Consider the following 27,748-nt stretch of genomic DNA (forward strand, 5'->3'; position numbering starts at 1 on the left):
GGCAAGAGATAGAAAGGTTTATCCAATCCGACTAGCTAAAGGACTACGTGGACAAAGAAAGGAGGCACGAACAAAAGGAAGAACACTCTCGCAATCGCAGCTCCTACAGAAGCAAGGCGGAAAAGGATCTCTAGGAAGCTTTCACGACCCCAGAACACTTAAAACTTCAGGAAGTTTTATACTGAAATCTCTACTCTCTATTTACAGCTCGCTATCCTTGTAATCAACCATTATCTCACATGAATAAAAATAATTGTTGCTTTTTATCTTGTGTTACTCGCAGGCTTAGCTTTCAAATAAGCTGTAGCCACCAACTACCACATGTTTTTACATAAGTTTTCCCTAGATGGTAAACGCATTTATGTAAGCTGCCACCAGCCGGCTCACCCTCTTAATAAGTCCCTTTAGTTGGCGCAGGCTTCTACATAGGTTGGCCCTAGTTGGCGCACGCTTCCGATAAGTCACCCCTAGTTGGTGCACGCACTTGTGTAAGTCGCCACTAGCTGGTGCACATAGTGACATGAGTGGCTACTAGTTGAAGCGCGCATCCAACTCAGTCATCTTCAGTTGGCACATACGCCTTACAAGCAGCTACCAGCTGACACAATTACTTCAGTTTCTAGCAATGAGATATATTCTCTCCTACTAAAGAAATTACATATTACTCGCTAGTGACAGGATTAGCTGGAATAAGTACGCATGAATTAGCTGGGCGCAACAGGTCAACATTTCTTGCCCTATAACAGGTTGTCTAATCCTACAGGCTTGTGGCAATAAAGGTGTAGCTACTTGGGCTAAGAATTATCTTACCACTTGCATAGTTTTCTAGCTAAACTTGTGTGATAAAGCATCCTCTTTTACTACTTGGATAACTTTTACTAGTAAGGAAACCTCGCTGTCTTATGCTAGTTAGCATTACTCTAACACTTGCAGGGAACATTCTTACGTAGGATATAAATTGGGTATTTCCCAGCTATACTTACACTAACTTGCAGGAACAACAAAGCAAAACAAAAAATTCAAGTAGTCAAGTTAATTAAAAAATATCCTAAATCCATGCACGCTAGCTGGTAGAAGGACTCTCCAGTTGGAGTCCTTCAACTGGTCAACATTACTCAATAACTCCAACGAGATTCGTACTTGTGATTAGCATGAAAGGTCTCTTATGTTTTGCAGGATAGCCTACCTACTCCAATAGTCCAACTCTACAATTTGCACTGCTGGAGTGGGGAGGGGGGAGTGATGATGCTCCCTAAATCTTTCATAAACTAAACCCACAAGCAAGACTGATCAACCCAGCTGGCCCACCAACATGGAGGCAAGGCCCACAGGCTTATCTGTTACTTTATTGAACTGGTAGGCCCAATAAGCAAGCTCATTCCAGCTGGACACGTCATCATATATTATATCTTGCCCACACATCGAGACACATCATTCTAAGATATCTCCAAGTGGCTCCTAGTAGATTGACGACAAATGAGCTGGGAGTCCACGAGTAACGGATTTTTGAATTTTTAGGTAGACCTGGCATTAACTGGTAAAATTGTCATAGCTCTTTCAATATTTATCCGAATCATAAACTATTTTTTCTAGATTATAGCCAGCTCAAAAGGATTTTCAATGGCGTATGGCACACCACAACACCCATATAACCTGCCTTGTACACGACTGTAAATAGAGATTTTGTGCAGTCATTTAGTAACATCATTCTTCATTCTCAAATGCTCACTTATTCTCACTATTTTCTCTCGATATTAAAGCTATTCTAAGCTTATATTTGCACCCCATACAAATATTTGTCACTCTCACATTATATATTTTTACCATTATTCTAACTTTCATTCAAATTTTCTTTATCCTTTTTGAGTAAAACTATTACTGAATTAAGTATTAGAGTGTAAATCTTTGTTTTGCAGGGTTAGTCCAGTGATCTTAGGATTTTCCTTGTGGTGTGGCAAAAAAATTGGTACGCATCAATCTTCTAACAAATTCATTGTGTAGAAATATTATTTGCCTTTTTTGGTTGAATATTGATGCATACTAGAAATTTGGCACACCACAAGGGTTGAAGGATCTTCAAGAAAAATTCTAAAATTACTGTGGACTAACCCTACAAAATAAAGGTTAGCACGCTAATGCTTAAGTCAGTAACGGTTTGTGAAGAGATAAAAGGAAAAACTTGAATGGGCCTAATTTTTAGGCCTGTCAGCTTAGTAAAGTAGGAGGTAAGCCTATGGGCCATGCTGATGGGTCAGTTGGGCTTCAATCTAGCTGGGATGTCCTACCTTGCTGGTGGGCTACAATATGTTTTATAGATATCTTTGGAGTTTATAAAATATATGACTTTATTTTCGAAATAAGATCGTGAAGTTTTTAGACGATTTGAGTTTATGAACCTTATATGATGTTATAGTTATTATCACAACTACAATGTGATTTGTGTTTATAATTATATTTTAAAATAGCTTCATAAGTAAATTTTTAATATGATGAGTTTCGCAATGTATATGGCAACAAAATAAATTGTATAAAAATCAATAAATTGAAAAGTTGCACTAATGAAGAACACGATACTTGTTGTTGTGCTTAAGCCGTGAACATCTCTCTAAGTGGATGTATTGATGGCTAATCATAATTTTAGAATAAAACCTCGTTAACTCACAAAAATGTCTTATCCCATCTACAAATCACGAAAAATCAATCATTAGTCATATTCTTAGAACTCTCAAACACTCATGGGAGTATAAAAGAGTAATTTGGAAACTCATGAAAATTCTCAAGTGAAAGAATCTGTCCATAGCACTAATTGGCATTAGTGATCTTCCTTATTTTAGCCCTCCAGTATCTAGGAAGCCTTTTAAAAGCCACTTGGCAAATAAAAAAATAACGAAGACTGTGTGACTTTTCAACGTGTCAAATGAAGAAAGCAAACAATATTTTATAATTTTAAGAATTTTGACCGTTATAAAAAAAAATAGTATAACAAAACTTCATAGTAACATAATAAACTTAATTATAAACAACGTAAATATACATATAAACTAGGGAAAAGTATTATTTTAGTCGGCTAAGTATGTCTAATTTTAATTTTAGTCCGATAACTATGTTCATTTTTGTTTAGGTTCAGTAACTGACGAAATTACTTATTTTTAGTACTCTGACAGATTTTCGGATAATTTTACCCCTATGCAACTTTTGAAAAATAGTTTTAGTTCATATGCACTCATAAGGGTAAAATTGTCCGAAAATCTGCCTGAGGACTAAAAGTAAGCAATTTCATAAGTTACTGGATCTAAACAAAAATGGACATAGTTATCGGACTAAAATTAAAATTAGGCATACTTAACGAACTAAAATAATACTTTTCCCTAAAAATTATAACGATAAAATACTTATTAAACTTCATATAAGATCATAATTAAATGACTATAATAATGAGGTCATCAACATAAAATAAATATCAAATTAAAATAGGCTTTAAAAAGATAATAGCTTTACCTTTTGAAAAAGAGCTTATAAACTTTCAAAAAACACCAAATATTTTTCAACATCTTATATATAAATCCTCTTCAAAATATTTATAGGATATGGTTTGAAAAGTTTATAACTTCACCCAAATATAAGTACACTACCCAAAAAAATAATAATAACTTTTCGTTATATTATAAATGATCACAATACAAAATCATGGTAAATCAATACTGTTAATCATGGTTAAGTAAAATCGTAAAAACTTAAATTTTTACCACAATTAATCAATATTTGTCATAACTTTTAGCTATGATCAAAATATTTATCATGGTCTAGCTATGACTAATGTATTAGTCTCACTTTCAAAAACAACAACTAATGATCATTGCGGAATTGTTATTTATTATGATTTTTTTAACCATAATAATTAATTATAACAAAAAATCATATTTCCTGTATTACCTTAATATCCGTTTTATTCATCACCTTTTGTGGGTTTCATCTTAATCAATTTGCAGTTTTTCTTGTTTTTTTGGGAGAAAAAAAGGATAATTATTTTATTTAAGTGATAATCAAAGATCAGATTATGAGATATTAGATGACTAAGTAGTTGGGTGACTCCACAAAATATATATAAAAAGAAAAAAGAGTAAGTATTATAATTGGTCCTTAAATTTTTGTTTAAAATCGTTTTAGCAATTAAAGTTCATTTCTTGTGTTACATTTATAAACTTTAATTTTTGTCTCAAATTAATCCCTTTCTATTACATAACACACATCATTTGCTACAATAGTTAGTTCATCATCTACTTAACATTTACATTTCTAGCCCTCTCTAAATCACCAAAAACATCTTTCAATATTTTTGTGATTTTTGGAGTTTTTGTGCATCATTCTCTAAATTTCTAACTTTCTTTAGTCAGGAAAGGACTGAAAATTTTATTAATTTAAGAGGCTGAATTGAGAAAAATAAATCTAAATTAACCATATTTTTAACCCCCCAAAAGTAAAAAATTGAAAACATTTTCATCGAAAAATGGGCAGAGGGAGCAATCTGAGATAAATGTTAAAGTTTAGGGATGAGAATGTCAAGAAATGAATTTGAAGAATTAAAGTGATTTCAAATACAAAGTTAACGGTCCAATTATTTGACTTGGTTATCATATATTTGTGAATGGAAAAGTTAGGGTAAATGCTATATTTGGTCCCTTAAGTGTTCGTTTAAAATCCCTTTAGTCCCTCAAGTTCATTTATTGACTTTAGCATTGCTAAACTTTAATTTTTGCTTCAGTTTGGTCCTTATAACCATTTTCCGTCGAAAATGTGGCCGGAGTTTGACTTTTTGTAGGGTAAAATTATCAATTTAAATTTAATTTTATCACGTTAGTCCCTTAAATCTATAAATTTATCAACTTAGTCCTTTTATAGAAAGAAAACCTTTTTTTTTTGTAATTTTTATATGGTGAATATGATGTAATTATCTTGTATGAAAAATAAAAAAAAACTACTCTTGTAAATATAATATTAACATATTGCTTAACTTAAAATAAAATAGTCTTTTTTTTTTATTATTTTCAAAAGTCACAAAAAATCAAAATTATAAATAAATTTTATGAAACTGATCTAATCTAAAAATATAATAAAAAAATCTAAGTCGATATTTTAATTTTAGGAGTTAAATATATGTTTAATAAAATTAAATCTTAACAATGTTATTAAATATTAGGGTAAATTACAACCACCTCCTCTGAGGTTTGATATAACTACAAATACCTTCTGTTGTTTGAAAAATTTCAAATGCCCTCTTATTTTAAAGTCCGTCTAACAACAAACACATTCTGTTAGGTTGTCATTCAATTTTTATGGTGAACTTATCAAATGCCCTTTTGAATTATACATTATAATTTTATGTATATTTTATAATTTTCTAAAATAGTTTTATGACCTAATATTCTCTCTAGATTATTTAGTTTACCCACCCTCAAATATTTTTATACTTTTTCAAATATTTTTTTATTTTTATAAAAAAACCAGTAAAGATAAAACAGTAATTTTTGCTTTACCGTTTAGGGGTTACATAATTATTTTTTATTTGTGGAGGATGTTCATAATTTTTTAAATAATAAAGGGATATTCGTAATTATGTAAATCTCAAAAAAGTTAGTTGTAATTTACCCTAAATATTAGCAGCTACCGTTTCGAATATATTGGGCTGCTACCTTGTGGGCTATTGGAGTGAAGGGAAAAATACATAGAAGAGTTTGGGACACAAAACCAAAAAAGGAAAGAGAAAAGAAAAGTTAGCCCACAAGATATACTCAAGTCTTAGATTTTCTACGTCTCTTGCAAACCCCAAATTAAATACAAAAAACAAAATAGAGAGAAGAAATTCGTAATTTATTCACTCTGAAACATTGTTCGTGATTAAGTTTCGAGAGGGTATATATAAACAAATTAAAATTGGAGTCACATGGAAAACGATATATTAAATATTAATTTCTATTTATATTTTAAGAATTTAATTAAATTTAGTTTTTCAAGTAAATAGTTAGTTAATTGATATTAATGTTTACCTTTTCAGCTAAGTGTCCAACTTTATATTATTGGCAAAGAATCCTACCTTTTGAATCAAACAAGTGTAAGTTAGTTTAGAAATAAAATCGTATCTTGCAAATTAAGGATGTAAATATCAAACAGATCATTACGGGTCAGTCAAATTGCATTACCTCATTAAGTAAATATGACAGAGTTTACCATTCTACAATTATATATAGGGGGTTTCTTTCAATAGAGGAGGACATAATTAAAGATACAAATGAAGACACAAGCAATAAGGCATTCAAGAAGTTCCGAAATTCTCCTTAGTGCAGTTAAGGAAGATCTGTTCACGTTCAGGACAATATTCAAGTTGTTCGTCATGGAAATCATCCAAATTCAATATTTAATTTTTTATTATGGTGCGAAACCCACAAATGAAATTTTATTCTTTTTTTTAGTAAAAACCACCTAGAGGTGGGGGAGCTTTTTGGAGACCTCAATCATTCTATATTAAAATGTACAAAATAGTTACAGCGGGGAGAGCTACCATCCCTAGAATTTCTAGAAAATTCGTAAATAAGGAGTATTATTCCCTTACAAATAGAGGAACATTAAACCAGGAGTACTACTCGCTTACACAAAAGACACAAATAGGTGTACTAGAAAAATTATTGCGAATCAAAACTTTGTTATCCCACCACATCGTGGATCGCACGACACCTACAATAAATCTGTATCAAAAGGCCAAGTCAGAGTGTGTGTAATGTTCCAAAATGATAAATAAATGAACATTAGTATTAACTTGATATCATGTTTGTATGACTGTCAGCCTTTTAACCTGTGAAAGGGGTTCATGAGACATGCAAAAATATAACAACCAAACCTTTTAACCTGTGAAAGGGGTTCATGAGACGTGCAAAAGTGTGAAGTATCAGATGTGTGTGCCGTGTATTGCAACATCTTCAATTCTGAAGAAAACTGAGGTTTATTCCATTCCAGAAAGTGAGAAAATCTAAATCAGTTTTTTGTAGAAATGAGTGAAAGCTTATATACAAATTGAGAGAAATAACTGTGTCTAACTACTTATTAACAAACTAACTGCAAAGTGAAAGCGTATTCCTAACTAATAGAGGCGTGTTTACAAATACATGAGAAATACAAGTGTAAGAAATAAATGAGTCAGCTTCTAATCAGTAGCATGAGTCAGCATCTTCTTCCTTGCTCTGCGTCTGCAAACTCTTGCTGAAACTGAAACCACAACATAACGCCCCCCCCCCCTCAAGATGGAGCTTGGGGAGCCAAGCCCAGCTTGACAAAAAGGCGAGTAAAGTCGGCAACAGAGGTGGACTTGGTAAATAAATCAGCGAGCTGCTCGCGACCAGGAAGGTGGGAAGGCTGGATAAGACCCAACTTGAACTGGTCACGAACGAGATGGCAGTCGATGTCGAGGTGCTTCATGCGCTCGTGAAACACGAGGTTCTTAGTGATGTGAATAGCAGCTTGGTTATCACACCAAAAGGAGACAGGGGAGGTGAACGAGACCTGAAGAGCTTGCAAGAGATAGGTGAGCCACAAAAGTTCACAAACGGCAGACCCCATGGCACGATATTCGGCCTCAGCGGAGGAGCGAGAAACGGTGGCTTGTTTCTTGGTCTTTCAGGAAACGAGAGAAGGACCAAGGAAGATACAATATCCGATGACAGAGCGACAGGAGTCAGGGCAAGAGACCCAAGAAACATCAGTATAAACCATAGGCTGAAGAGAATTCGTGGAAGGAAAGAACAAGCCGAGAGATGAGGACCCCTTGAGATAGCGAAGAACGTACAAGGCTGTGTCCCAGTGAGAGGACATGGGGTGTTGGAGGAACTGCGAGAGTTGCTGCACGGCGAAAGAGATGTCGGGGCGAGTGAAACCAAGGTAGAGGAGGCGTCCCACCAAACGACGATAAGCAGAGGGGTCAGGCAATAGAGAACCAGTAGCATCAGTGAGGTGAAGGCCAGGAGGAAGTGGAGTTGAAGTAGGCTTGGCAGCTAAAAGGTGAGTGTCAGCAAGTATGTCTGCGAGATACTTTTGTTGAGAGATAATCAATTCGTGAGATGATCGAGCCAACTCAAGGCCCAAAAAATACTTTGCAAAATCGAGATCTTTGATGGTGAAGAGGGAGTGCAAATAATCCTTAAGTGCAGCAACCTCTTCTGCCGAATCTCCTGTCAATAAAATATCGTCAACATATATCAAAAGGGCCACAAAACAATGAGAGGTAACCTTGAAGAAAAAACAATATCATGAGGACACTGGGAGTAGCCAAAATCCTGTAGTTTTGTAGTTAGTTCAATATTCCACTGTCGTGACGCTTGTTTCAAACCGTAGAGTGAACGATGTAGGCGACAAACTTGTCCAGGAGCAGCCAAAAGGTAGCCATCAGGAGGGGTCATATACACCTCTTTCATCAAGGTGGCCGTGGAGAAAATCGTTGTTGACGTCCAATTGCCAAAGGGGCCAACCGCGAGCCACAACAACGGTCAACAAAACTCGCACACTAATTGTCTTGGCAACGAGCGAGAAGCTGTCGAAATAATCCACCCCCTCGATTTGGTTATATCCCTTGGCCACCAAGCGCGCCTTATAGCGTTGAATGCTCCCATCGGGATTAAGTTTCAGCTTGAAGACCCAACGACATCTAATAGCCTTCTTCCCCGGGGGCAGTGAAACGAGAGTCCAAGTGTGGTTGCGATCAAGTGCTGCAAGCTCCTTGTTCATAGCAGCAACCCACTTAGTATCCAAGCTAGCTTCACGATAACTCCGAGGTTCCTGAATAGAAGACAAAGAAGCAACGAACGACATATGTGCAGAAGTATAATGTGAAGGTAAACAAGTAGAGTTAGAGGTAAGATCATAATGACACAGATAATCATGTAGCCAGGTTGGTTTCCGAGAAATTCGAAGTGATCGTCGAGGAGCAGGGGCAAAAACAAAAATGGGGGAAATGGATGAATTCGGGGATGACTGAGAGGGGATATTAGGTGTAGAAGGTGGCTGGGACTCTGAGAGAGCTAAATGTCGAGAACCAGGAGCAATGTCACTCTCATCATCGCATATAGGTAAGGAACAGGGAGGTGATTAGGTGAAGCAAAAGGAAAAAAATGCTCTTGTGGAAAATAACATCACGAGAACAGAAAATGCGATCAGTATGCAAACCTAAAACCTTGTATCCTTTATGGTTTTGACTATACCCAAGAAAGACGCATTTGTGAGCACGGGGTTCGAATTTTTGTTTTGAGGATGAGGTGTTTGAGGCGAAACAGAGGCAACCGAATACTCTAAGGCAAGAATAAGAAGGTTGTTTACTAAATAAAATTACATAAGGGGACTTCCATTGTAGAAGGCGTGTAGGGAGTCTGTTTATCAAATGTGTAGCTACAAGTATGCATTCACCCAAAATTTTGAAGGAAGATGGGCTTGAAAAGTTAAAGCTCTTGCTACATTGAGGATATGTCGATGTTTACGTTCCACCACACCGTTTTGTTGTGGCGTGTAGGAACAAGTTCTTTGATGGATTATGCCAAGGGATTGGAAAAGGGATTGACATGTATGACTAGTGAATTCTGTACCATTATCCAACCGAATTATTTTGACTTTAGCACCAAATTGTGTATGAACCATTCTGAAAAATATGTCTAATGTATGATGAAATTGAGCTTTGTAACGAAGCAAAAAAGTCCAAGTGCCCCTGCTAAAATCATCGGCAATGGTTAGGAAATAATTACAACCATTTAGAGTAGGAGTACGATAGGGGCCCCAAAGGTCTATGTGAAGCAGTTCAAAGATTTGTGTAGACTTTATTTCACAAGAAAGAAAAGGCATACGACTCTGTTTTGCGAGAGGACAGACAGTACAAGGTTCAAGTGTATTACTATCACTTACAATGTCAGGTAAATGTTTCAAAGTAAGCGATGAAGGGTGTCCCAGTCGCCTATGCCATAGTGTGTGATCGCAAGGTGCTGGGACGGTACAAGGGCCAACTGTAATAGAGTTCAAAAAAGCAATAACAGTAGGGTCAAAGGACGACTTGTCCAGTACATACAAGTTCTTGCAGAGCCTCCCTATGGCTATGACTTTGTTAGTCACTGGGTCCTGTAAGAGACAACAAGAAGAGTGAAATTTCATCTCAAGATTCGAGTGGGAACAGAGCTTTGAAACTGACAACAAGTTATGATGAAATTGTGGAACAAAAAGCACATCTGTGAGAGTCAGGTGAGGATGCAAGTTAATAGTTCCTTTGTGTGTGACAGATTGCGTAGTCCCGTTAGGAAGATATATGAGTGTAGGCTGAGAAGAGGATAGGAAAGACTGAAACATATGCTTATGTGCACACATGTGGTTAGTCGCCCCTGTGTCAACTATCCAAAAATTTGAAGAATTATCATGAAAACCAGAGGATATATAGCTCTTACCAGCAAAATTATCAAGTTGTGCGTAATTAGCCCGCAACGGATCATCGTGTATTTGTCCATGATCCTCGTCCTTCTTCATCAATCTTATGAGTTCCTGTAGTAAAACCTCTTGGCTAGGTGCTTTATGTTGTGAGTTTGAGATCTCAGTGTGTGTGTTGAAGGCCTTTGCAGCACCTGCCTCTTTCTTCCTCTTCTCTATCAGTTCCTTATACCATTCCGGAGTGTCGTGGAGCTTAAAACAAGTGTCTCTCATATGTTCCGATCGATCACAGTTGCTACAATGCATCCCTCTCTTATCCGCATAAGCCTTTTGCTGACCATATTTCGGTGTATAGTCCCTTCTGCCCCCTCTTCGTACTTGCATCACCATGCTCTCACCACTTTCAGCCCCCTCCATACTAACTTCTCTCTGTTTTTCAACTCTCAAAACCATCGAGTATGCCTTGTTTACCGTCGGTATAGGGTCCATCACAAGCAATTGGTCACGTAAATGATCAAATGTTTCACTTAAGCCCATAAGAAATTGGATGAGTCTTGTAAATGTTGCCTGATCAGCTGCTGTCTTAAAAGCCCCACAAGTACATCCACAAGTGCATTGAGGCACAGGCATCAACACGTCTAGCTCGTCCCAAATCATTCGCAGTCTAGAGAAATATTCTACTACTGATTTGTTCCCTTGCATCAAAGACGCGATCTCGCGTTGTAACTGATATAAAAGAGGGCCATTTCATTCCCCATATCTCTCCTCTAAGTCTAACCATAAAGTTCTCGCTGATTTTGCATACATAAAACTTCCTACGATCTCTTTGAAATGCAATTAAGTATCCAAGTTGTTACCATACTATCCACACGTATCCATTGTTCGAAATGAGGATCTGTAATAGATGGTTTCGCATACGTATCGTCAATGAATCCTAACTTCATTTTCGCTCGCAAAGCTCGTGTCACCGCATAGCTCCAAGTAAGGTAATTGTTCTTCGTGAGCAATGTGCTCACGAGGATCATTCCGGGATGATCTGATCCATGCAATTGAAGTCCCTCGGGGATTGATTGTTTTCCAGTTTCACCTGCGTCCATTCCCAGCGGAGTCGATTGTCTGGTAGCTCTGCCTGTGTCTGCCATGTCGAATCAAGGTTGAAGTGTATGAGATACGTATCCAGAGACCTTCAGAAGAAGGCTCTGATACCATATGAAGTATCAGATGTGTGTGCCGTGTATTGCAACATCTTCAATTCTGAAGAAAACTGAGATTTATTCCATTCTAGAAAGTGAGAAAATCCAAATCAGTTTTCTGTGGAAATGAGTGAAAGCTAACTGCAAACTAACTGTGTCTAACTACTTATTAACAAACTAACTGCAAAGTGAAAGCGTATTCCTAACTAATAGAGGCGTGTTTACAAATTCATGAGAAATACAAGTGTAAGAAATAAATGAGTCAGCTTCCAATCAGTAGCATGAGTCAGCGTCTTCTTCCTTGCTCTGCATTTGCAAACTCTTGCTGAAACTGAAACCACAACATAACAAAAAGATATAACAACAAGCAAACCAATATAGGAGAACACAAAAAGTGACAAAATTAGAAAGTACCAGACAAACATTGAAAAAGATCAAGGCGTCAAATTCCACCTTTAAAATTGTGAAATCGAAGATCGTGTTCTTAAAATATAAAATCAAAGGACTTAAAGAGAGATTTTGTAGGCACAAAATATTCAATCAAATTCAAAATTTTATTTGTAATATTTTCGTAGTTTATCAAATTCAAGAACACAAAAAATCTGCATTATAGCATAACAAGTGTATATATGAATAGACAATTTTAATTATATTATAAATACATTATAAGTTAGTATGATACGTGTACATTAATACACAATCTTAAATATATAATAAAAACATATAAATTAATAGGACCTGGACAAGTACAAATACTTCAGAAAATTAGGTGAATTGGCATCTGCGTCATGTCCATTAATTGAACAATAATTTCCTTTTTTATAACTAGTTATTGTTGCGCGGATTTTCGTAAATACATAAAAAATTATAGTATAAGATAAAGAGAATTTTTTTTAAAAAAAATAGCAAACGTCGGAGGACAAAGTAATTATAATTATGGGTTTATTAAAAATATGGAAGTTCATAAGAAAAAATAAATATGGAGAATGCGAGAAAAAAAATAATTAAAATTATAGAAATTTGTGAGGACAAAAAATATGGAGAACATGATAGAAAAAAATGGAGTAGTGGGTTGAGAAAGAAAAAGGAATTAGAACTATTAAAAATTAAAAAATATTAAAATTACTATTATGAATATATTTTTTTTAAAAGAATAAAATGAATGAAAGGGAAAACGGGACAATTAAAAATTGATATGACCTATAAATTTTATTTTATAATAATATAGATAAAGTTTGAGTGACTTTTGCTCCGATTATTACCATAGAGAGCATGCCCCTAAAATTATAGGTCACTTCTAGAAATATTTACCAATTATTCTCTATCATAGTTTTCGTATGGATAAATGGAATCGAACCCACTATAATTTAATTAAAAATAATTTATTATTATTAATTGAGCGAATAAATATTGGTAATTAGGCCTGTTTGTTTGTATCCCATTTCATGCTTTGAAACTGTAATTAAAGTGAAAACATGTTTGTTTATACGTATTGTTATTGAAAATATAATGATTTAACACTAAAATTCATTATAAAACGGGTTTAGTGCAATTTACTCTGTGATATTACAAATGAACAAATTAACTATTTGAAAAAATAGCAATTTACTCCTCTATATTTTTTAAAATGATGCAATTTACATTCTTATTTAGAGAAGTAAATTGTTTTATCTTAAAAAATACAGGGGGATAAATTGCTGTATTTTAAAATACAGAGGGGTAAATTGAATTTTTTTCATAGAAATGTAATTTGCTCATTTATAATATCAGAGGAGGATTGCTGTGTATTTTTTACAATAGCAAATACAATTTCATTAATTAAACACAACTCATTAATTTATATGAAAACTTATAAAAAAAAAATAAAAATATAGATTTTCCATTAAAATTTGAAAATAAAAACACAAATAATTTGACTTTAAAAGAAAAATAAAATAACAAGTATTTGGAAGGGTTGGATGTATACTTCATACGCGTGAAGAGCCAATTAAAGTTTGGTGTGAAAACGAAGAAAATAGAAAGTAATAGGGGTAAGGAACGAATAAGAGAGTAAATGGAGGACTAAACTGAAAAACGAGAGAGTGGAAAAAACATTGGACCTGTCTTCTTATGCCAACTACAGACCCCACACCGCAAATCGAATTAACTGCCTCTCCCTGCAAGCAACTTCCTTTGTCACTTTCATTGCACTTCTGCTATATATATACATACGACATCTTCTGTATATAATTGCTTGTGATCTACTGCAGCATCTGTGAGGCGTATTTTGTGTTCATATATGTCAGAGAGGGATTTGAGGAAAAGGGTTCCGGCAAACCGGAGATCGATCAGCAACACCAGAGCACCAAGACCGTCGCCATCGCCGGTGGCTAGGCGGAGAATCAGGCGGGTCAGTGGGGGGAAGTTGAGGAGGCCATCAGAAAGCGTTAAGGGTCTGAAGAGAAGCAAGTCGGAGCCGTCGCTGTGGAAAGCCTTCGGCGGAGAAACGGCGGTTGCGGTGGCTGCTTCAGGAGAAGATGAGGATGAGGGAGTACTTTTTCGGCCGCGGACATGTACGGACATTTTCTCCTCTTCGGATTACACGGTGGCCCGATCACCGGGGAGACTTTCGGAGGTAATTCGGATTATTATATTAGGAAATTAACAAAAGGTTCTCGCTTTTGATTGGTTGATTTTTGTCCTCTTATTTTAAAAGGGGATTCTATTCTCTCTGCACATTGATAAGAAACTATTTTTATACATTGAATTTTTCAAATGCAACAAAATATTTATTTAATTTTTTTAATGCATTAACTATATATATATCTATTTATTTTGAAAATAGCTATCAAGCAGAACTGAAAAGATAATCAAATATTACTATTTGAAGTATAATTCAGAACTGTAGTCAATGAGGCTGGTTTATTGGTTTATTGGTTTATTGTGAGCTTTAATCTTTTAATTCATAGGAGGGCTTGTGTCCAAATTTTGTTTTTTGTGTCGATTTTAATAATAGATGTTGTTTAATTATAAATTATTATAATGTGTGTGATAATTTATATACAGATTGCTATAATTGTAAGCTATTGATACTTATGATGTAATTGTGGTTGATTTATTAAAAGAAAAATTCAAAAGTCAAAACTGCAAGAAAATCGACATAATAAGGCAGTCAAATAAGTTCACTATAGAAAAATTAATATTGATTTTTGGACTTATTATGTGAATTCTGAGGAGTGTAAAGCATTCTGATTTTGATGGATGAAAAGCTGTTGATGCACTTGGTTTTGAGCTATTACTGCAGTTTTTTGCCCAAAAGATACATGATTTGTGCATTGTTGGTTTGCAGGGGTATAACAAAGAAGCCAAGGTTGTAGTTAATGTGACTGTTGAGGGAAGTCCCGGGCCTATTCGAACGATGGTCAAATTGGGATCCAACGTTGAGGAGACAATAAAGCTTGTGATCAACAAGTACAATGAAGAAGGAAGGACTCCTGCTCTGGATAAGCACGCTGCTTCAACATGTGAATTGCATCACTCTTATTTCAGTCTAGAAAGTAAGTTCACATTCGTTTTCAGACTTTATATACATATCGTGTTTGTCTTAGTTCTTCTGCCGAAGATGGGGAGTGGATGACATGTTTCGACTCAATTTCATGCAGTGAAGTGCATTTATTATGTCTATCTTATAGCCTTGGACCATACTAATATGTATGTTCTTCCAGTCTGTTGGCATTTATCACTTATGTTGCTGGAAACTAATCTATTGACGATACCTGTGATAATGGGGAATTAAGCCTGTTAGGTGCTGGCGACCTAAACTTGCTTGAACAAGTAATATAGCTGAGAATTCACCGATCAATTTCATACCCCACGTAGTAAGATGCCTTGTTATCACCAATTCTGAGTGATGATCACATGTTTTTGAATGCTGTCGCAACTTACACACATTTTGTTTGAAATAGCTTGTGGGAGATACATGACTGAATTTAGCTACATAAGTCCGATGGTTTTGTTATTCTTTGTTTAACGTGTACAGCGGAAACAATCTTTTCTATCTCACGGCTGTTCCCATGAGCAACTCAACCACCCTTTCTATTGGCACTGTTTCTTGGCTGATCACAGAGTGAAACTTTGCTTTAAATATGGGTTGAAGCATCAAACTTCCTTTAATTTTCTTGTCATTGAAGCAAAATGTGCAAGCAAATCTCCACTCAGATCCCCTTCCAGATGTTTTGGTTCTTAATTCTTGTTCATTCATGTTCATAGGCTTGAGCAAGTCAGATTTGATTGGTGATGTTGGCAGCAGAAGCTTTTATCTTCGCAAATGCAGCAGCAGTGGCCGTAGTGATGATGTTCGACTGGGAAAAACTTCTGCCTCAACAAATCAACTAGATCTCTCGCCTCTACCTTTTCTTCCAAGTTTCATCGATCGGAAGATCAAGAAGATTGTCCGAAGAACACGAAAACTTTGGAAACTCTTGGGTTGCATGCCCGAGTAGTTGCAGCCCATATCTTTGCCAGAGCAACATAATATTTTCTTGTTGCTCTGTCAAAAATTCATCATTATTTTTCCTCTTCCAAATGTGTGAAAATGTACCCTTGTGTTTGCTCTATTGGAGAAAGCTAGGATAGGATATTGAAATAAGCTAATTTTACTGATTTGAATGTGTAAATGATCTATGTCATGAAGTCAAATGATGACTTCAACTGTATTATACAATGATACTAATTTCTGGCATGAAATCAGCCTTGTGATGGTGTTGAATCAGACTGCAACTCTCTTAATTAAATGTGAAAATAGTCTACAAGTTTATTTATTTTGAGAAAGACAACATTGTTTGAGGGCCCCTGGCATTTGGTACAATTATTTAAATAATGCAAAAAAAAAAAAAAATTACAGATCTGGTGCGATTTTGAATCCTTCAAAATTCTGAGCGGCACCGCGGTGAAAAACCGCGGTGCCACAATTTAAAATAAAAAAAAAAAAGGATTTTACTATGTCACCGCGGTAAGACACCGCGGTGACATAGATTTCAAAAAAAAAAAATAATTTAAAAAGCCACCGCGGTGATTCACCGCGGTGGCAATTAAAAAAAAATTATATTTCCTGTGTCACCGCGGTAGCTCACCGCGGTGACACAAAATTATTAAAAAAAATAATTTTTTAATATGCCACCGCGGTGATGAACCGCGGTGGCATATAAAATTTTTAAAAAAAAATAAAGAATGAGCCACCGCGGTTCATTATTCACGTTTTTTTTTTCGTACCTGACACCGCGCTAACAGAGCGCGGAGATTACTTTTCTGCTTTTCCAGTCTCGCTGACACCGCGCTAAGATAGCGCGGTGATAAATAATTTTTCTGTATTATTGTCTGTGACACCGCGGTTGTTTATCGCGGTTTTTTTAACTATATATATCACACTCCATTCCCTCAGTCATTCACATTGAAAAATCGAACGACAACTTCAAAAAATTCAACATTCATTTCTTAGCTCTTACACTCTCAAGAGCAGTCAGCAAAATTTCATACTCCACCGTTGAAGATTTACAATTGGAAAGACGTTTAGTAAGTTATTTATTAAATTCTTATGTTATTTGTTCCTTTTAAATATCTGATTATATTAAAAAAAATTTATTGATGTGTATATTATTTTGTTTTGAAGATATGGCGGAGCAAAATACCGTTGATATTATTATATATTTTGGAGGTCAACAAATCAATTCGAATGGTTCTGTAAGTTATGATCGTCCTCCACTCGGATTCATGCAGATTTCTCGTAGTACTACATTTGCTGAGTTGGAGTTAATTTTGTATGATGAAATTGGTATGAATAGGAATAATGTTAAACTGAATATATTTTTTAAATACATAACATTTAATTTTGGCCAAAGGAATGAGATGTTGTTGGCAATTAAAAAGGATCGTGATATGAAATTTTTTTTAAATCCGGTGAATGGATATGTGTCGATTGATATTTTTGTCGAAGCGGAAAAAGTTCAGCAAGAAGCTGTACCCGATGACTCAGCTGTTGGTGATTGGGGAACGTATATGTCTATGATAACCCAAGATTTGCCGAGCTTACCAGTAGTAACTCAAGAAATGGGCCGGTTTGGTATTAATGAAGATTATCCAGGTCCATCGTCCTATGCAGGCCCATCATCATATGCAGGTCCATCGTCCTATGCAGGCCCATCATCATATGCAGGTCCATCGTCGTATGCAGGCCCATCATCATATTCAGGTCCGGCTGCATATTCAGGGTCATCGGGTTATGCATGTCCATCGGATTATGTGGATTCATCTGAATGCGATGATGAAGATGCCGAGTTCGAAGCTGATAGTTTGTTGAACACTGAGCAAGCTGACTCAGAACCTGATGAGGTCGATCTGCCAGAACAGATTGAACAGAATAATGACGATGATGGTGACGTAAGTATACCTGTTATGATGGATGTTCTTGGTGAGAATGCACAAGAGCAATTTGACTTGAACATGCCTGCCATGCCTGACCGAATGACCCTATATCCGGACATTCCATTTTTTAGCACAACACATCCAGAAGTCCCTGCTGACTCTATTGATATCCCTACTGGTAGGTGGGGTAATTTTTATGACTCTAACACTGGGGAGCTCGCCAACGGGATGTTGTTTAAAAGTAAGGACCATTTAAAAGGAAGCGTGCAAGATTATTCGGTCCGGTTTGCAAGACGAGAATACCGGGTGGTGGAGAGCAAGAAAAACTTATGGAAAGTCGCTTGCAAATATGATGCACAGACTGGGTGCTGTTGGATGCTAAGGGCCATTTTCAAACCAAATATGGGATTATATAAAGTTACCAGGTACGTCGGACCACATACATGTCTGATGAATGAAATTTCTGTTGACCATGGTAACTTAGGAAAGAGTATGACCACAAGTACGTGCTCGCCAACAATATCAGGCTCGTCAAGCTCGGGGTTGATTCTAGCTTGTTAAATGCAACTTTGTATCATGCTACATATGTATCTCAGATAGCGGTTCTTCACCTATTCATTTTTTTTTTTTATATTTTATTCAGCCACCGCGGTCGCTGACCGCGGTGGCCGTTTATATATTTTTTTTTTTTAAATTTCTGTGTCACCGCGGTGAAGAACCGCGGTGACACAATTTGTTTTTTTAATTTAAAAAGTTGGCACCGCGGTGGAACACCGCGGTGCCGCTCAGAATTTTGAAGTTTCCCAATTCACACCAAATCTGTAATTTTTTTTTTTTTGCATTATTTAAATAATTGTACCCTGGCATTTTGTCTCAGGACTCAAAACCAATATTCAATTATGATGGTCGGCAAACTTCTTGTCAGTTTTCACAAAGTAGATATTTCAAGTCTGAAACATTGATAGTGTTTTATTTTGTGTTTTGGAGATAAAGAGAGAAAAATAAAGATAAATAAATTTGTGTTGAAAATAGCTGAAATATTTGGATTTGTGCTTTGAGGTAATTCAAAATATTTTAAAATAAATGGTGTAGGTTTGATGTTGAAATTTGGGAGATAAAAATCACTGTTCATTGTCAAATCATATTTTTTTATATATATTTTATATATAAATATGTATATATATAAATATTGTACGTTTAATATTGTATTTTTTGGAGAAAAAAATCACTATTTGTTATTAAATCATGTCTCTTTTATATTATATATATGAGTGTATATATATTATATATAGAAAGTTAAAAAATAAAAAAAACACACAAAATAAGGTGTAAAAACACAAAAACAAATATTGAGTGTATCAATAGAATATCTTGTACAAAATTTAAAGAGTCAGACATTTTGTATAAAAATAAATAGGAATAGTTAAACCCACCGTCTAAGGTTTGTTGTAATTACATATAGATTTCTTATGATTTGAAAAATCACATCTATTGCACTTGGCATTTGTTTTTATCTAATCAATAGATTCATCTACCAATCAAAATTTACCGAATTTGCTGATATTAGTAAAAAAGTTGAATAAAAATTCATATTTACCTCCAATTGATGTATTACTCACTTATTACAGGTGAAACATCTTTTCCTAACTAAATTACCTTTATACATATTTACACACTTGCATAAGAAGAGGTATATCTTTCACCCTTATAACGATAGTTATGTAAAAAAGATTTTTTTGATTTGCAAAAAGTTAGTATTAAGACAATTTCCGTTAAATATTTTTGTCAATATCAACAAATTCAATAAATCTTTACTAACAAAAAGATTTATTTATTAAATAAAAATAAATATTAAAGACATTAAATATAATTATTCAAATTATAAGAAATCAACGTGTAATTATAGGAACCTCAAATGAGGGTTGTAAGTTATTCCATTGGAGGTGTTTGATCGATGTACAGTTACATTTTTTTGTTTCAAATGGTTATTTTAACCTTTCATATTTAATTATTAACCATCACCATAATGTAATATATTTATAGTGTTTTTTATTAAATCGTAAATTATCATTTTTCATACTATATTTAAGAAGATACATAAAAAGAGTGTGACTATTGGAAAAATCGTATTTTTAGTCTCAAATCTTATGATATTTTTTAACTTAATTCAATTTGTTGTGATTGCATCTCATAAATTAATTTTTTTTATTTTTTAATCCGTACGTGACTTTTTTCTTCAATAATTAATAAAGAAGTTACGTGACCATTAGTTCAAAAACGTGTTGGACTAATGGCCTAATAACTTTTCTGTCAGTTATGGACAAAAAATTCATGTGAGAAATGAATAATAGGTGCATTTTTATTATTGAAAAATTGAGAAAAGTGAAAGCAACCCCCTTGTAATATCACAAATGAGCAAATTACCCTCTTATGAAAAAACAAATAACAATTTACCTCCCTATATTTTTTAAAATACAATACTTTATCTCCTCTATATTTTTTAAAATGAAACAATATACCTGCCCGTATAGTTCAAGGTTGAGAAGTGTATTTGTCCCTATATTTTATTAACAGTTTAAAATCACACGCTCATCTCATGACTATGAACTTTTCTTCCCATTCTGTTGTTCATTAATGATCCCAAATTTATCGAGGATTAATAATTTAATTTTGGAACTCAAGAACTAGAAATTAATCATATCTAATTAATGCTATGGAGATTGGAGGTATTTGCAAAAATTTAAATCACTACAATAAAATATAATATCAATTATTATTAAAAACATATATTAAGTGAAAACAATATGATCTTATCACACTATAATTATTAATAACAAAAAAATGTGCATAAAGTTGTTACTACAAATAATTAGTGATCCATTTATAACGATATTTTAGTGACAATAAATAATTATTATTATTAGGTCATAACTATATTTTTCACTAATTATTGCTTCTAAGGACAATTTTATGTATAATTTTTGTCACCAATTCTTATTGATGATAATTCTCATTAAAACAATTATGACTATTAAAACTATAAAATTTATTATTGTGATAAACTTAAAATTTACTAAAATATATAATTAGTGACAACCTTAAAATTGTCACTTGATAATTTTTGTAACTAATCTATTTTTTTTTTTTTTGAAGTGAATTAATTGTTTTAATTAGAGCTTAAATTATGTGAAATGAGGGTGTTTGAAAATACAACTTCTGCTTATGCTTCTCTTGAATTAAGATTATGAGAATGCGATTATTGCAATTTAAGACATTTTTTTTTAAAATAAGTTGTACTTTTTTATAATTTCTTTTTTGCCCTAACTGTTTTTTATATGTTTCGAAAATACACCATTCCAATAATTGCTAAAACCTATCCACCTACTAGGATAGTTAGGTAATTGAACACATAAGCTAGTAGGGCAAAATATTTTTTTTGGTATCATTAAACATGGTCAATAACGCCAGTTAACTCCTATTGACCTTGATGGGTATCTAGTTAATTAAGAGTGCAAAATAACTAAAGTGCCCTTAATGAAGGGTATTCTAGATTTTTTGTAACGAGGATCCGCGCCTTCTTATCAACCGGGTCAGGTTGACCCTCATTTAGACCCGAATACCCACTTGAAGATCCAGGCAACGACTACCGTCTGATCTTGGACAGAGCTAATAGGATAAGGCCATGTGGCCCATTCAACAGTATCCATCTAAACCTTATAAATACCCTAAGACGCCATATTTTAAGGTAACAAATTTCGAATTTTTTTTATGTAAACCTTTAATCGAACCATTTCACCTCGATCTATCTAACTTGAGCGTCGGAGGATCGTTGTCGGGGACGTGCCCGACGAGCTCATCATTCTTGTTTTATTCCCAGGAACATAACACTTGATCCTGGAGTAATTAACTATCTGTGAGGAGATTGGTCTTCGGTCGTTGAACTCGTGCAAGATCAGTTGGCGCCGTCTGTGGAAAACCTCCCTGAGGATCGACAGTCAGCATGGAAGGTTCATTGAGGAGAAATGCAATGGAGGAAGAAACTCCCAGAAGAGGTGGAGGATCAATGGTGCCTATGACAAGAGACGAGCTTCAGAGAAAGATAGAAGAAGCGAGCAGGAATGCAATAGTGGCGTACGAGAGAAGGATCGCGACCCCTATGGTCAAAGAGACAGCAAAGAGGCAATTGTTTGAAAATAGAGAGCCTCGTACGGTATCTGGGGAAGCGAGTCAGCAGGAGTATAGAAGTTGAAGACAAGTACCATCAGAAGTGGGCTCCAGCAGCCAAATTCGAGTCAAAGCAAGAGAACCGGTAATATCCCGAGCTGAGGTTAAGAGTGTTGGAAGACAGATAGAGCTTTTGGGTAAACAGATAGATGAATTAAAGAAGCGAGGGGAGCTAGTCGCACATAACAAGAACTCTCCATTTAGCAATGATATATTGACTCATGTGGTAGAGCCAGGGTTTAGAGTACCCGACCTGCAGAAATATGATGGAACAAAGGATCCCCACGAGCACATAACTGCATTCGAGCTGGTGATAAATTTATATGGGCAACCAGGTCCTATTATGGCTAAGCTATTTGTCACTACTCTTGCAGGAAAGACTCAAGAATGGTTTACTAGCTTGCCCAGTGGAAGTGTTGAGTCATACGAGCAGCTCATACAAAAATTTTCTTTCCACTTCGCCAGTAAGAGAAAGCAAAAGAGGTCAGCTACCACCTGTTTAATATACGCCAGAGGGAGAAGGAGACCTTAAAGAGCTCGATAGGGAGATTCAATAATGAAACATTGGAAGTTCAGGATCTGTGAATTGATATGATGGTAAGTATTTTGATACACGGATTGAAGAAAGGCCAATTCACTTTTGCACTTGCACGCTATCCCCCTGATGATGTAGAACAGTTAATGGCCTTGGCACAAATGTACATTGACGAGGAAGAAATGAACGCTATGAAAGATCTTGAGCGTCGAGAAAGGGAGCAAATATATCACAGACCTCAGGAAGCAAGTGAAGGCAGGGGTACACGAATGAAGAATGACAAGCCGAGGGAGCCAAAGTATCAGCCCAAGTATCACACTTATACTCCCTTAACTGTAACGCGAGTAAAAGCCTTAATGCTAGTGGAGAATGCAGATTTGCTGAAGTGCCCTATACATACCAGGTACACTCTTTTTAAGAAGTTTTCTAACAAGTATTGCAGGTTTTATCGCGAGAGGGGGCACGATACTGAGGATTGCTTCCAATTGAAAGATGAAACTGAGAGGCTGGTGAGGCAGGGATATTAGGGGATGCAAGACGGGAAAAGACGAAGTCAGAAGAAGTCGATCAAGGATTCAAGACCGCAATCCAGGTCCTATTAAGACAAATAAGGCACCGGCGAACAGAAGTAATGAACCAACGAAAGGAGTAATATATACGATCGCTGGGGGCTCAAGTGTAGGGGATTCAAAGAGAACTAGGAAAAGGTGAACGAGAACCTTGGGATCGATTAGAGAGAGGGAGTTTGTACTAAAATTTGAACAAGAAAAAGCTATTTCCTTCGATAGTTCAGACCGACTTGGGGATACTGGAGCTATGAACGATCCGATGGTCATCAAGTTGGATATAGCCAATTTTACCGTTCATAAAGTGTTGGTTGATAGCGGGAGTTCAGCAAACATTATTTTTAAAAGCGTGATCGACAGAATGGGGCTAAAAAATGCTCGGCTGGAACCACTAAAGACCCCTCTAGTAGGACTTGGAGGAAGTGAAGTCGCGTTGTTAGGAATGATCGAACTGCCTGTTTCTATGGGAGTGGAGCCTAAACGCAGGACTCTAATGGTAAAATTTTAGTAGTGGATACTCCATTCGCCTATAATGTGATTTTGGGAAGACCAGGGTTAAATTTATTTTGGACAGTCATCTCCACATAACATATGAAGATGAAATTCCCCACGGAGCATGGAATAGGTGAAGTAGTTTGTGGCCAGAAGGAAGCTCAGAAATGTTATAATCTTTCAGTGAAAGGGGAATATGGACAGAAAAAGAGATAGGTCGGAGAAGATGCTGAGCCCCGGCCGTATGAAGCGATGATCACTTGAAACAGGAGGGTAGCAAGGTAAAATTACTAGAATTGGTTTGAAGATGAGAGAGATGGAAACAACCTTGGTCAAATTGTTGCGAAGGAACGTGGATATTGTAGCACCCCCTTCGCTACAAGGGCTATATCTATCCTAAACGTCATACTTATAGCAATCCCTGTGTTTATAAATATAAATGCACATAATAATTTAATCCATATGAATACGTAACCCATACGTCATAACAACATAATCAACCCACAACATCATATATACAAATCAAACACCTCGAGTAGTCCACCACAGTTAATCTCCATTCCTACGTTCTCTTTATACAAACAAAATAAGATTCGTACTCTAGCTGACAAAAAGGAGAAACAGCATACTGGCCCGACCGGACTAAGTATAGTGCGTAGACCTATTCTTCAACAGTCAGATACCTCAAAGTCTACTCCTGAAAGAAAATGTCAACAGAGGGATGAGCCTGCCACTCAGTAAGTAAATAACCAGTCCTATCTATATATGAATGTCAACCATAGCCCAAACAAGATAGACAAGCAACACTAATGGAATACAATCAATTTAATTCCAACATAATCAACTTTATTACACCACATGACTATCTCATAATGAAACAACTAACCAAACTCCATTTTTCCTAGTTTGCTTACCAGAAGGTGATATTGTGTTTTTCCCGCCAACTCAATCTCACCGTTATATAAATTCAAGTGAACCCCCTTGACAGCCGGCTCATCAATCTCGCACATAGCTGTTTCATTTCGCACATAGCATTTTCTTTTCGCACATAGCATCGCATCAAAGCTCTTTTCATTGCGCACATAGCATTTTCTTTTCGCACATAGCACTTTCTTTTCGCACATAGCATTTTCAACACGTCAAGGGGTATTCACGCCACAATTATATTCAATTTCCACCACTCCCTCATTTCCACATATCACCATTCTTGTAAGCAACTAGTAATGTAAAACCATATATCAACAAATTCTCATTTGTAGACACCCACAACACAACATACAACAAACATGATATTTCAACGTGTCTTCGCATTCCACGTACACAGTATCGTCAATCAAATCAAATCATTCACCATGCATATATTTTCAGATAAAACAATATCAGCATGAACCACAAAGTCATATAATAGTAATACCACACATAAAGACGACATATATAGATAATACTAATTATTTACTTACCTCGACCTTACAACGTTTCTTTCTACTCTGTCACTAATTGTCAGCCATTTCACCTCACCCCCGTATCCTATAATGAGTTATACCACATACAGTTAATATATCGAGAATATCGTAATTTCTTTTAAATATAATATTAAATATTATTTGTACAATTTCTAATAATTCTTTAATATTCTATTTCTATCAAAATACAAATCTTCATTTTTCCTCTTTATTAACATACCATTTATTAAATATAATTTTCAGAATATTTCTATGAATTTCCTATCAATTTCTTGCTATTATACACTTTAATTGAACAATAATACACATAATTGCGTATTTGGTTAATAATTCCGATAGAATTATACAAATTAGCTATAGTAATATTAAAATCTAATAAATTTAATAATCTAATTAACCAACGATATCATTTTTATATCCGCTTTGGTATTTAAGTCAGTACTAATTTAAATAGTTAAAATCATAAAGTACTCCGATTAAATAGTACATCACTTAGTATAAACAACATTTAATAAAAGAACTAATTAAATAATATTATTATATAAATTAATAAGTATTAAAATCATAATCTTCGTACCTCTGTTTCTTCTTTTTCCTTTCAGCCGAAAATGGTGTGTGTGTGTGTTGGCAATGTGTGTGTGTGTTATGTATGTGTATCTTCATTAAAAAAAACAACAAAATAAAAGAAAGAAGAGAGGCGGTGGACTGGTGGGCCCACCCTCAATTTTCTTTTCTTTCTCTCATATATATATATATATCACTTACTAATATATATATATAACTTACATATTTATATTTACATTATATTACTTATTTATATATATATACTATATATATATATAATATTATTATTATTTTATTTAATTAATTAGACTTTTCTCAAAATACCATTTACGTCCTTCCTAATTTTCTTAATTAATAGAAATTATCCCAAAATATTATAACGAACTCCAATTTAATTCATTCAAGTGTTATTATGCTCCAATTATGACCCATAATTTAGTGGCTAATTAACTAAATTTCACGAAAATTTATCAATTAATCCTACAATTATGTATTATAATATTTGGGGCGTCACAATTCTCCCCTCCTAATAAAAATTTCGTCCCCGAAATTTAACTATCTTACCGGCTCAGGGGATAAATATAGGTATTTTTCTCTCATGTCCTCTGCATCATTTCAACAAACTGTTACATAAAGGGGTTCGTTTCTAGTTGTGAGGCATTTTTGTTTTGGAATTCTAACCCCTGATGTTCTGATCCTGAATCATGACCCTGCACACACTCTAATGACTCAGTTGGGCCAGCAGCGTTTTCCCTTGACCCTTCCATCCTATATGAAATACACACATGTGAGTAGATTCCTAGCATATACATCTTACGTATAATATTACATTTCGTCTACTATCCCAAGGAAATCTAATCCCTGCTCTGATACCACCTAATGTAGCACCCTCTTCGCTACAAGGGCTATATCTATCCTAAACGTCATACTTATAGCAATCCCTGTGTTTATAAATATAAATGCACATAATAATTTAATCCATATGAATACGTAACCCATACGTCATAACAACATAATCAACCCACAACATCATATATACAAATCAAACACCTCGAGTAGTCCACCACAGTTAATCTCCATTCCTACGTTCTCTTTATACAAACAAAATAAGATTCGTACTCTAGCTGACAAAAAGGAGAAACAGCATACTGGCCCGACCGGACTAAGTATAGTGCGTAGACCTATTCTTCAACAGTCAGATACCTCAAAGTCTACTCCTGAAAGAAAATGTCAACAGAGGGATGAGCCTGCCACTCAGTAAGTAAATAACCAGTCCTATCTATATATGAATGTCAACCATAGCCCAAACAAGATAGACAAGCAACACTAATGGAATACAATCAATTTAATTCCAACATAATCAACTTTATTACACCACATGACTATCTCATAATGAAACAACTAACCAAACTCCATTTTTCCTAGTTTGCTTACCAGAAGGTGATATTGTGTTTTTCCCGCCAACTCAATCTCACCGTTATATAAATTCAAGTGAACCCCCTTGACAGCCGGCTCATCAATCTCGCACATAGCTGTTTCATTTCGCACATAGCATTTTCTTTTCGCACATAGCATCGCATCAAAGCTCTTTTCATTGCGCACATAGCATTTTCTTTTCGCACATAGCACTTTCTTTTCGCACATAGCATTTTCAACACGTCAAGGGGTATTCACGCCACAATTATATTCAATTTCCACCACTCCCTCATTTCCACATATCACCATTCTTGTAAGCAACTAGTAATGTAAAACCATATATCAACAAATTCTCATTTGTAGACACCCACAACACAACATACAACAAACATGATATTTCAACGTGTCTTCGCATTCCACGTACACAGTATCGTCAATCAAATCAAATCATTC

The 27,748-nt window shown here is 35.1% G+C and overlaps 2 protein-coding genes, 1 long non-coding RNA gene and 1 pseudogene across 5 annotated transcripts in view; 2 read left to right on the top strand and 2 right to left on the bottom strand.

The window, feature by feature from the left end:
* Nucleotides 1–7,287: 7,287 nt before the first annotated feature.
* LOC105156417 (uncharacterized) lies at nt 7,288–11,585 on the bottom strand (annotated as a pseudogene).
* Nucleotides 11,586–13,914: 2,329 nt separating this feature from the next.
* Nucleotides 13,915–16,386, top strand: LOC148789328 (PPR containing protein). The gene is made up of 3 exons (XM_088877648.1): nt 13,915–14,250; nt 14,965–15,172; nt 15,885–16,386. The coding sequence occupies exons 1-3, from the start codon at nt 13,915–13,917 to the stop codon at nt 16,115–16,117; spliced, it is 777 nt and encodes a 258-aa protein (XP_088733774.1). The 3' UTR covers nt 16,118–16,386.
* A 5,649-nt stretch (nt 16,387–22,035) lies between these two features.
* Nucleotides 22,036–23,321, top strand: LOC105156437 (uncharacterized). Its single transcript, XM_088879454.1, has 3 exons — nt 22,036–22,245; nt 22,405–22,742; nt 22,862–23,321. Exons 1-3 carry the CDS (start codon nt 22,036–22,038, stop codon nt 23,319–23,321), a joined length of 1,008 nt encoding a protein of 335 aa, XP_088735580.1.
* A 1,016-nt stretch (nt 23,322–24,337) lies between these two features.
* The window catches only part of LOC148789329 (uncharacterized), a 90,134-nt gene continuing 86,723 nt past the window's right edge, over nt 24,338–27,748 (bottom strand). For all 3 annotated transcript variants that reach the window (XR_016064013.1, XR_016064015.1, XR_016064011.1), the window contains 3 exons: nt 25,893–27,096; nt 25,313–25,379; nt 24,338–24,549 (listed from right to left, as the gene is read on the bottom strand). This is a non-coding gene — a long non-coding RNA (uncharacterized LOC148789329). The remainder of the gene's footprint in view (nt 24,550–25,312; nt 25,380–25,892; nt 27,097–27,748) is intronic.

This window comes from Sesamum indicum, linkage group LG1 (genome assembly GCF_026168435.1).
Source record: "Sesamum indicum cultivar Baizhima isolate 11 linkage group LG1, ASM2616843v1, whole genome shotgun sequence".
In the NCBI taxonomy this organism is placed as follows: domain Eukaryota; kingdom Viridiplantae; phylum Streptophyta; class Magnoliopsida; order Lamiales; family Pedaliaceae; genus Sesamum; species Sesamum indicum.